We start from the raw sequence: 12511 nt of genomic DNA on the forward strand, positions 1-12511 counted from the left end.
GGAGTCCTGCTGCACTAAGATGGAATGGATATTAAAAAAAAACAAAAACCCACAAAAAACCAGAAAACTTTTGAGTTAAAAAAAGTTCTGTGAATAAAAGCAAACAGTATAATTCTTTCTAAACACTAATGAAATGCGTGTCTACTGACAAACATTACAGACGGCATCAAGAGCAAGAACATCTGATCAGGCCCCACACAGCACAGGCTGCACCGTGTGCTACAGACCAAGAAAAAGGTAACAGCCAAGAATAACATTCAGCACTTACACTTTACCTGTGTGACAAAAATAAGTGAAATGTTAAAAACTAAAAACGGACTTAAGGAGCTCACATAGTATTAACATCTCCTTAGGTAGGACTGAAATAGTAAATTTAGAGCACAGAATAATTAATAAAACTTAAGGCTCTGAAGCAACTGTTATGTAGAGTCTAAAAACACGGAAAGAAAAGTCTATTAAACAGAAGCCGCTTGTCTCGCTTCAGAGGATACAGCTTTACAATGTAAAAATCAAACTTCCTTTTGTTTTAAGCAGCAGAAAAAAATACAGATATGAAAGCCCAGATGAACATATTCCTTCTAATCTTTAATTTCTGCCTAAGCGTATATATCATGCAATGTAAGTTTCCAGAATAAATGCTTACAGATATCATTTAAGACATTTATAAAATATCTTTTAAAAAAATCAAATGCCAAGTCCCACAGTGGATCTAAAATGTGCATCAATTTACACACCTGCACCTTTCAGGCCATTCAGAAAATGGTCCTTCAGTTAAAAGCAAAACCAAGTCAAACTGGTGGAATCTGAGGTACAGTGACACATAGCAGGTGTTCAATACCTACTTTTTGAGCAAACAAATGAATAAAGAATTAAACGGTTCCAGAATGAAAGGACAGCCTCAGAAGGCACTGGGAGAGAATGCCAAGGAGAGGATCCTTCTGGACTCAAAGAATTTATGACCACAATCGCATTTCTTCACCTTCCTGTCCAACTATTTAAACATCTTAGTGCTCCGACTCTGAATGGTTCTAATCTCAGGTGGGTCTGACCAGCTCTCCTAGACTCAAACACTTGCAAAGGCTTTTCTGAATCAGGGAGTACAAACGAATCAATTAGTCAATCAATTAATTTAAATGATGTATTATTCTGTTTTATACATCCCACAACCACAGGTGCTGACAGCTGTGCTTCAGGCTAACCTTCGGTCAGCCAACAGTCCAAAGGCATTCTTCCACCAAACTAAGCAAGCACTCCACGCTTCCTGCACCACCGTCACGACACAGGCCATTTCATCCCACTCTCGGTATGTTAACACTGCTGGTCACTCTTTTTTCTCCATCATGCACATGACTGTTACATTAAACTTCCTAAAAATGCTCAGACTCCTCCCGTCACTTATGAAAACTCCAAGGTCATTAACAGCACCATTCTCCCTGGGAGGATGACTCACGAATCCTTATCTCCAGCCCAGATCTCTGACCCGTAACTCCATCTTTCCCTTGATTCTCCATAGATACCTCAAACATAACAAAACAAATTCAACATCCACCTCATCCCACCTCCCATAAAGCTGTTCTCCTGGTACTTCACATGCTAGTCCATGACACCACTGTACAGCTGGACCATGACCACTCCCCACCCCACCAAGCCTCTAGCCTCGCTGTCATGCCCCTCAAGCATCTCTCTTGACAATCTCCCCTTATCCCCAAATCTGAGGATCCTCCAAAGTCATCCTCCAAAGTCAATCAGACACTAAAGCTCACTGATTTGCCACCTTTACCCTCATCTGGACCCCACTGTACATCCTCTTTTCTATCTCCAAGGCTGCTCCTAAATTCTCCTTTTGCTTCTGTTGAGCCACTCAACACACGTCTCAGAGCTGGACTCGGTTCCCAATTCCTCCACAAAGCCCTCCTTGATTTACCCCTCTTATGAACATACAGCAGTTCTTATTTGTCCACTCAATGTCCAAGACAACGATAGAACGTTACCTCATGACAATTTTTAACTATCTTTTCTCTAAAATATCTCATAGGGGAAAAATAATTAAATACAGCCTGAAATTTAAAAACTTTTAACATTATCTCTAAGTACTTCTAGCTAAAACAAAGGAGGATTTTCTTAAGTCCCAAGTGCATTCCTCCTTTTGCAAAATGTTCACTGTGTAGCTCCCCATAGGAATCAGTTCCACAAAACCCATACTATTCCAGTAATCCATGCGACATGGGATGCAGCAATGCCAAAAAGTATATTTAAGAACATATTTTATGGGTCCCACACAGATATCCCTTTGGCTACACTCTGCCTGGTGATAAATCAGCGTGAATGGGGTTGACTTTATTTTCCTCAAGAACTTCACAAGGTTATCTCTCTTTGTGGGAAAAGCTGACATCTCCTCAAGGACATGTCTATCTCTGTAGTCCTCAGTAAACTTGCCGTGAAGCTATGCACGTATGAATGCTACTTAATGAGTCAATTACATCAAAAATTACTTAAATGATAAATAGCTCTACTTAGGCGTCAAATTTGTCTAAAACAAAGCTCTTGAGTCCTCCTTAAGTCCTCCTTAAATCTGCTCTTGGTCCTAGTAAAGAGCACTAAAATTTGCATAAACCCCCAATTTAAGAGTTCTCCTTGACTCTTCTTTCTCTCACCCCCACATGTAATCCATCAATAAGTCTAGTTCCAAATCATCTCAAATCCACCCACCTCTCCATTTCCAGCTCTCAGGGCCAAGTCCCCATTATCTCATACCTGAACTACTGAAAGAACCTCTACTTGTGGACACTTACCCATTTCTGCATCTTTCCAGCCCCTCAAGTCTCTTTTCCACCATATTTCTTTAGAACACATATCAAATTGCATCACACTCTTGTTCACAATCCTTCAACAGTTTTCCTGCGCACTCATCAAAGATCCACACATCTCACCAACATCTCAAGGTCGTATGTGATATGACCCGTATCCTTCTCTCCCTCCTGACATTCCAGCCGCATCGACCTTTTTGCTTCTTCCTGATATTCTCTGAACACACCAAGCCCGTTCTCCCCTCAGAGCTTTCGCACTTGTAGTGCCTTCTGTACGGAATTCTCTCCCCTGAGATCATCACAACTTGGACTCCTTATAGTCAGACTTCAGGTCAAGTGTCTTTCCTCCATGGAAACCGTCCCTGACATCTGTATCTAAAACAACTTCCCTAGTCAAGCCGGTAATTCTCCATCATAGCACCCTGAAGATTACCCTTCACAGCACTTATCATACCACATGACCCTTTCTTCCTTGCTTTTGTGTTTACTGTCACCCTCCCCTTTTGCATGTAAGGCCCATGAAGGCTGTGTCCTCGGCACCCGCACGTGGGACTAGGATGTGCTCGGCACTCAGTGAGGATCTGCTGAGGGGACGGATAAATGAATGTTTTCTACTGTGTTTTACATCCGTCTCTGAACAGGATGTGGCTTCTTATTTCTGATTACTTCCTGAATTTATGACAACCACTCTGAATTACAGTAATTTTTTGAGAAAATAAAAGCTACTCACCCCAACCTGGAGTCACATGCAAACTTAAAACTCCAACTAGCTCACTGTATCATGGAAGGCTTTCGTTTCAACTTTAACTACCATTACCAAGCCCAGAGAGGCTCCTCCAGGAAACCCTGTGGCAGGCCACAGAGGCTGGTACTGCTTTTGCTAATCTGATGGTGTGGCGCTCAGTGCAGCACCCACCAAACCAATGGCAGACGGATACTATGGCATCGGATCATCAACTTTGTTAAGATCAAGGTGGGATGACTTGCAGGTCATTCCCTTTATCATTTTTTCTCTTCCTCCTCAGAGAGAAATGCAGATGATTCTGACAAACCGTCCTGTACAAAGGTGTGGCTGGCTGTTATCCAGTATTCTATTTCCTCTAAATTTGTGACAAACTGATTTTATGATGATGTATTCATATATTTTGGGAAAGAAAATATTTGGTAAAATCCATGACCAATGCCCTCCCTTTTAAACAAATTAAAGTAATACACAGGAACTTTTTAAATACCTCCAAAATGCCAATATTCTTCATAAATCTATAAACATCCTGCAATGACTTTCACCCATTTTTTTAAATGGCACTGTAATTATGCTTAGAATTCACGTTCAGGATTCACCCAAACATAGAAATGGGGACCCATGTGCTCTGATTATGTTCTGGCAAGAACACTATTCCTTCTGCCCCATTCCCAACCGCATATGTACCTTAACATCACACAATGCCCCAAAGAACCGTCCTCAAAAGAAGGCTAGAACTAACTATTCGTCTTCCCATAAGAAACCACAAGAACGTGTAAATTTACCAGGTCGTTCGCCATCTCCAGACTCTTAATCTCTCCTGGCCCTGCACAATCACCCATGCTCTGCACAACCCTCCCTCCTGAATCCTCCTACTGTGCCTTCTAGAACTCATGGACTGTCCTCACCAAAATGTCCCCAATTCTCCCCTGTAGATGCTCCCTTCACCTTCCTGCTCTAATTGAAGCCTGGGTGCTCGTGCTCCCCACCTGCTCTCTGTCCCTTGAAGATGTCGCAAGTGGGGATGGGGGTGTAAATCCTGGGGGTGGGGAGTAGATGTCCTTTTTGTTCTCATCACTTTCAGATCATTCCTTCTTTTCCCCTTAAAAAAAATAATGCCTTGTGTGTGTGATGCACAGGTCGCCAGATGAGGTACCAGCTCCATGAAGTTGTTGCATTTGTCTCCAGAACCTCTGCCTCAGTGTCCCTTCCCTACTCACTGCTGCCGGGAGCAGCAGTGGGACAGCCAGTCGTGATGCACACTCTCCTGCACAACCCTCAACTTCAGTGCCCTTCTTCTTCCATCTGACTCATCAGGAAAACTCCTAACCCTGGTTAAACCCACGTCTCCACCTCCACGGCGTCTGCACCAGCGCTGGGGAAGAGCACACCACAGTGCTGGCTGGCCTCCCTTCAAACTTATCACTGCTGACCTCAAGCAAGCTGTCGGCACTAGCAGGAGACCCTAACACATCCTCTGCTTAATCCCCTCATCCTCCCTCTGAGATGTCTATTTTCCATTTCCTCTCTCCTCAGGTTTTCACACCCCTTCTTCCACCTCAGTGTCAGCTGACACCCTTGTTCTATAACATCTCTGAGAATTAGGAGTGATTTTACTCCTCTCCCTTCTCAAAGACTTTGCTCCTGCAACCATCACCTTTCTTACATCACTAGTTTCTCCCTTTTTACTAGGTCATTCTTGTCATCATTCAAACATGCTCTATTTCCCCCTGAATTTCAAAAGTCCCTCTTGACCCTAGAATCCTCTAAAACAACCACCTTCCTTTTCATTTCCACCTTATAAACATCTCAAAGGAGTTTTTACATTTCTGTTACTTGTACTATCATTCTCCTACTATTTCAGGTTAGGAACCCTAGCATCTTTGTGTGTTTTCATCTGCCCCTTATCTGTTATCTGCACGTTCTTCCATTAAAACAGTGTGTATCCATCTCTTCCCTGCTCTTTCCCCGCGGCCCCCAGCCCAGTCTCTTGTGGCACCACATCTAAGTAACAGAAACAGCTCTCCAAGGAGCCTCCTGACCGCAGTCTCTCCCCTTGCTAATTCCTTCCATACCCCTGGTCTACTTAACACTGATTTCGCCACGCTCTGCTGCTCTCTGCTCATAAACCTACACTGATTCTTGACAGCTCAGATCACCAGGCCTGAGCTCCCTGCTCCAGGCTCAAGACGCCCTGCCTCCCCGCCTTTATTTCCTATTACCTATTAATATAAAATCTTGCTCTTTTAGACTTATTTTCCCAGTGTCTCACATACAAGTCATGCAAATCTCACTTCTATATTTTAATCTTTTGTCCAGATCATTCTCCTTCCTGGAACCCATTACCATTCAAATTATAAGTTGTTCAGACCCCACCCCCTCCACAATACCTTATCCTATAATTCCAGGTCACATTCTTTGTCCCTAAATTCCTACAGCATTCCAAGTCTTCAGTGCTCTTAATGATTTAATTACACAGTGATGTATCATCACTCTTTCATTTGCAATATATACTTGAATATACAGAGAGCTTTTCCTTCAAAATGGCTTCTCAGGAAAGGGAAATCCCTCAATATGGACATCTTACAAGACCTCAAATATTGCAGCGTGCTTTATTTTGAAAAACAAACTGCTATTTGTGGAAGATACATTAACCTTAAATGACCTCAACCGATTCTACTTTCGGATTATATAGAGGCCATCTGACAGTAATCTGTGAAAAAAAAGAGGGGGAGGATGGGGTAAAGAAATTTAATCAGCTTCAGCGATGATTCCTGAGGGAATGGTCTCAAAATTGGAAGTGCCGGATCTCCTAAACAGCCTTTTTAGACACACTCTAAAAAAAAATCAATGCAGTGAATCTCCACATTGCAAAGATCGTAAATATACACCTCACTAATTAAAAATGCAACTGTCCTAGTATTACGCGAAAAGACAACCCGCTGTAGAACAAAACTTCTTGTGATAACCTGGATTCAAAATCAGCTGCATCTCCAATGACTTGGATGGCAGTGCTCAGGAAAGGATTTTAAACCAGGGGAGGCAGCGCCAGCAAAGACAGTGACGGCGATCATGATGCTTTTGAAACATGTGAATAAAACAGTTTCATGAAATGTAAAAAACAGCAAAAAGTAGTCATCTAAGCTGCTGTATTATCATATATGATGTGATTTTAAATATGCATGAATAATTAAGTAGACATGTGACCTCTTCATCTAGACTCAGTATTATCTAAGACTCTCTGTGGTTTTAAATTTTTTATTTCTATTGTTTTCTACCATGCTCTCTTTCAGTGATTCAGCAGCATTAGTAAGCCCAAAAAGAAATGCTATTTTAGAGGCTACTGTACATTTCTTATTCTTCACTATCATTTAAAACGTCTTGGAAACTTAATTCAAAAACTTCAATCCTGGGTGAGAAGGGATAAACTGGGAGTTTGAGATTTGCAGATACTGACAGGTATATATAAAACAGAAAAACAACTTTATACTGTATAGCACAGGGAAATATATTCAATATCTTGTAGTAGCTCATGGTGAAAAAGAATACGAAAATGAATATATGTATGTTCATGTATGACTGAAGGACTGTGCTGTACACTAGAAATTGACACAACATTGTAAACTGACTATAACTCAATAAAACAAAAAAATTTAAAAAACAAAACAAAGAAACAAAAACATTCAACCCTGCTCTACTACCTTCAGGAGCTTGATTCTGGACTTCAAAAATCACTGGTATTCTAAATTCTATTACCAACTTCTGCACCTTAAAACAGTATCAATGCAGAGATAAAAAGTATATTTAAGAATGCCTTGTTCAGCCCTCTTTTTTTCACCCAAGAAAACTGGGGCTAAGAGAGAGCTCAAGGCTGACACTCAAACCCAGACCTCACCCTCTTAATTCTGGCAGCGAGGCCCAGCACCGAGCTCTAGGTGTGCCACTCATGATTACTGCAGACACGAATCAGATTTTCTAGTCCTCAATCTCTTCTCTAGGTTTTATGCATGAATGCACAAAAGGTATGGGCCACATTAATATAATTTTCTTGTTATTTTAATGTGATTCCTGACTTCATTCCAGAGGGGATGCGCCCAATCACCTATGTGATTTTGCCCCGTGGCAAAACCAGCCTCAGCCTTTGATTGTCACTGCAGAACTCTCCCACCTCCTCTGAAGAGATAGGCACTCCTGCCAGATGAGCTGCAATTCTAATTAGCACCCTCCACACAGGGCACCATCCCACGGTAAATCAAGCGGAACAGACATGGTGACAACAGATGCTGATCTCAAGCACGCCACGTGCGCAATCATCCATTATGCAGAGGTGACCCAGGCAAGCTGGCACAAACGACCCTGCCCATACTACCGCAGTATCACCACTCCACGGCTTTCAGGAAACACACATGTGCGCACGCACGCACACGCACACGCACACACCATCACCATCGCACCTGGTCAACGTTCTGCATCTTGTTTGGGATCGTCAAAGCTACCAATCTCTGTAAGCTTGTCCTTGCCTTTTCAAGCTCAAATATTATCACTTCTCAGAGTTGCACAATGCTAAGGCTTACGACTGAGAAAACCAGGACTTACCTTCAATCCTCTTCAAAGCTGAAAGGCACATATCCTTCCGTGGAAACTCAAAGGGATTGTTACAGGTTCGAATGGTGTCACACTCACATTTCCCATTGATTATATTGCAGCCAGAGACAAGGTTTTCATTGCATGGTTCAAAACCAAGCAGTTGGTCATCATCCCAGTTCTCATCTGTAAAACAATTAACAACCACATAATGTTTGCTTTGTTAGCTTTATTCAAAGACCTGTTCCAAAGCAAAAATGTGTAAGGATGTTAAGATGAACATCTGATTCTGACACCTCAATTTACAGAAAGGCGGTGTGGCCGCAATTTTACAAATGAATGAAACCCAACCTCCTAATAAATGGGAAGACTGACATATAGACATGCACGCCAACATTAAATAGCTATTTATGCAGACATCTGTAATCAAAAACCACTACTTCTCTGACGTGTTATTATAGTAATAATTCAGATTCCTTTACAGGTTTTAATTTTAAGCAAAGATTCCAGGACTTTCCCAAGTTCAGTAAAACTATAGGAGTCGCATCTGTCAATCTACAAAATTATTCCAAAAACCCCATGGTTTTTCCACTCTAGCTGGTAGAGACCAGCTTCAGGTTTAAAGCAGCTCTGCAACTTCCTACACCAAGTGGGCCTGACAAACGTGAACAGACCACCCCAAAGTCAGGGGTGGGGCACAAGAGAGGAGGCGCCCTCCAGGGCCCTTCAGCACAGATGCGCATGTCTGTTACTGCCCGCAGCCAAAGCTGGAAACAACAAACAGAAAGAAGAGCTACAGCCTAGCGAGAGGCAGAGGTCGTCCAGTTCTGAAGCTGAGACCCAATCAGCGTCCTGTGTCATGGAATGGAGCTGACTATAAGAAATAAAGTAGATTTTAAAACCAACTTTCATGGGACCTAGTTCAGACAAATGAAGCAAACAGGACAGAACCAGAGGCAGACTCAAACCTTACTAATATTCCTCATAGCTGAAACACCTCTTGTAGGAAGCCGGACTATTTCTCTATGAGCCTCTGGGATGTTATATAGGTTTTTCTTCCTCTTAACATTATCTTAACAGATACTTTATCACACTTTAACGGGTACCAACTATTAAATAGTAAACATGTTTCTGATAAACCATATCTGGAGAGAATTTTTTAAGTGCTTGAGTTTAAGATACTTAAACCTGCTGCTCAAAGTAAGGCAGGAATAAAACCATCTAAAGAATGTATTTTCACAGAAGACAGTGCAAACAAATGGCTGTGATTTTCATAAGGCTAACTTTTCCTTCCGGTGACACCAACTTACTGCCTAGATCAGGGAAAGACTGTTCTCTTTCACCAAAATAAATAATTTTCTTGTCAAGGGGTCTTTAGAAGAAAGTCACTTACAAAATAGAGTTTCAGGGCGATTCTTTGAAAAAGGAGAATAGCAAACCTCCTGTGTTTTGATTTCAGATCAGGCTCTCTTATTTAATCAAAGCTTCAGTTCTTAGCAAAACAATTTTAGAAGTTTAAACAAAAACGCCAGTTATCTGCTATAAAGTTTGTTTTCCTATTTAGCCTGTGTTTGGTCTTTAGAAATAACAGGTATATAACATGTACATACATGACAGAACATTCCTGTCTTCAAGATGACAATGAAATTACTAAACTACTTCGAAAGGAAAATCAGAATATACTGAAACAACTCAACATGGTAAAATAAGTGATGATTTAGTCTTTAGTTACAGAACATGACAAAAAGGCACATGCAAAGGATTTCTTATCTCTGTATTTAATTATTGACCTGCTATCAGTACAACCAGCCTAATCCAGTTCAGTGAAATTTAACACGAAGGAATTTTTGTGACTGTATATTCAGATTTGTAATTCAAAGTGAGTTTAACCCTAGGAACTTAAAAACTAGTAAAAAAAAGTAAATTTGAACCACTGAAAAATTCTATTTCTCCTCTTTCTCGTCCCATATTCTGAGAAGAAATCTCTTTGTAAATATGTGCAGGTCATCTATTACCAAATTGAGTGGATTTGGATGAAGATTTTTTCCCACAATAAACATCCCTTTCTTCCATTATAACTGGAACTCCCTGAAGACATCACTCCTGAATCGCAGCAGCATTCTCCAACCTGTCTCCCTGCCACTGCTCTCACCCTGCACCGCCCCACTCCCCACACTGTCATCAGTCCTCTTCCTCAAAGGACAAACCTGCTCATTCTCTCTTGCCAACCAGAAAAGTCCAAACTGTAGAATAGAAGGTTCCTCACAATAATAGCTTGTGCCTACCTGTGCAGACTCATGCAACAATCCCTCACACATCCCAATGCTTTAAGAAGCACACTGAGATTCTCACTACAAACCCTCAATAAATGCTCCCATGCCTTTGTTCATGGAGAACCATCTGCCTAGAACACCTCCTCCTCTCCCACACCTCCTCCTCTCCTTCCTCTGATGACTCCTATTCATCCTTCAAGATCCAATTCAAAGGTTACCTCTTTTCAGACATCTTCTCCAACCCTGAGCTGCTGTATCCTCTGTGCTCCTACAAACACCCACACACATCTTTTGTCCTTTCTGGTAACGCTTTTAGGTATGTCAAACTTCCCCATTAAACAAAGTCCTCATGGGCAGGAGCCAGGTCTTATCCAACTTTGTATCCCCCTCACCCTGGGATTTAGTACAGCATTTAATAACTATATATACATTTTATGTCACTGGTATGGTCCATGCTGCTGGCTATGGTTTTTATTTTTAATAGAAAGTATCTTGTCAAAAAATGTATACATAAAAAAACACAAAGAAAACTAAATTTCAATATAATGAACATGTTTACACAATAAAAATCTCATCTTAAAAAGCTCATTAGTGGAATGTTAATGAGGCATGAATTCTGAAGAGATGCTCGGCCATCCTCTGGCACCTTTCTCTCCAGGCATCATCTGTCATTACTCTCCTTCCCAGCTCAGCTCTAGACCTCGGCCTCTTATCACCTGGCTGGCATCAACAGCCCTTCCAAGGAGTCCGTCTCAGAGCCAATTTGTTTTCACGGCCAGGTGCTTTTCACCACCTCCCCGGAGCAAGGCCATTTTCCCTGAGTGTGGAATCAGAATTCAAAGGCAACTGTCCTTAATGCTCTTCCCAGCTCCTCCCTGCTCTCAGCAGAAAGGCAGCAGTGCCAGGCTGCACCTGGTGACGCACAGGTAAGCCTGCCCATCCCCTCGGGAAGTGACACCGCCACTGTGTCCAGTCCGAAGCCATCCGACTCTGATGCCAAAAATGACTTAAGTGCTTTTACTTCCTTCTCTGAGAGAAAGCCTTTTCAGTTCTCTGCCTCCATCCTAATCAATACTTTGCTTTTCTTCTTGGCAAACAGTTCCCTTAGCAACCACTGCTTTATAAGATCAAGTACAACATGCTTCTGAGACAAATGCTTTTATGTTTTTCTATTACAGAACATTATACTTTAAAATAATTTAACAGCCAACCAACAGGGATTGAAAGCAAAAAATTTAGTGAGGTTTGATTATATGGAAACCAAATCTGAGCCCAACAGTGCTGCTGACAGCACTTGGCAAACCTGATGTTTTAAAATCTCTTTTCCTAAGTAAATCCACACATACAGCACAAAGATCAAGGTTCTGATTCTGACATAGTTCCTGATTTCTCCTTGGACTGATCAGTGGGTTTGAAAAAAAAAAAGGAGTTAGAAACAGGAGTACTTTAACTATTTATATCAAGTAGTCTTTTTCCTGGTCCTCTCCATGTGACAAGAAGCCTGAAAGGTCAAGATAACTGAGACACAAACTTAAAAATACATTTGCAGAGGTAACTTCTGCAAAGTACCAAATCCTAATGTGATTTTCTCCAAATACGAAATGAGAGAAATCTAGCAATTCCATGGATAAATTAAAATGAATGTATGTTCAAATATGTCCAAAATGTGAGTACTCCAGTAAAGAAGCGTCAGTTATAACTGCAAACCTAACAGTTCCACTGCGGTGTTTAGAAAATATCTGGAAATATGATGCTTTACCTGAAGACAACTGAGGTATTTCAGGAAGGAGCAGGATTACTTTGTGCATACTGCCCTTTTCAGGGAGTAAGATGTGTAATCAAGGGTTGAAATTAAATAAAATTAATAACTTACACTGCTTCGGGGCATTTTTAAGGGAAACTGATTTATTTGGTTTGTTATTTGGTTACTAGTATTTACTTCCCTGCAAGCGCATAGTGGTGACTGACTAGCACAGTTTGGGGCCAAAGCTGCTTCTCACGTGAAGATGCCAGCAGTTTTACCAGCACTGCTTCTGCGCCACCAGTGTAAACGTCAACACAGAATAAAAGCAAATAACATGTTAATATTACTGTGAAAATAATTT

General features: G+C 41.4%; 1 protein-coding gene across 2 annotated transcripts in view; it reads right to left on the reverse strand.

Annotated features, from left to right (window-relative positions):
• CRIM1 (cysteine rich transmembrane BMP regulator 1) overlaps window positions 1-12511 on the reverse strand; it is a 187292-nt gene that overhangs the window by 140470 nt on the left and 34311 nt on the right. For both annotated transcript variants that reach the window (XM_072937932.1, XM_072937931.1), the window contains exon 2: window positions 8146-8319. In XM_072937932.1, the coding sequence (XP_072794033.1) occupies window positions 8146-8319 (174 nt within the window). The remainder of the gene's footprint in view (window positions 1-8145; window positions 8320-12511) is intronic.

Source organism: Vicugna pacos, chromosome 15, assembly GCF_048564905.1.
Source record: "Vicugna pacos chromosome 15, VicPac4, whole genome shotgun sequence".
Classification (NCBI taxonomy): domain Eukaryota; kingdom Metazoa; phylum Chordata; class Mammalia; order Artiodactyla; family Camelidae; genus Vicugna; species Vicugna pacos.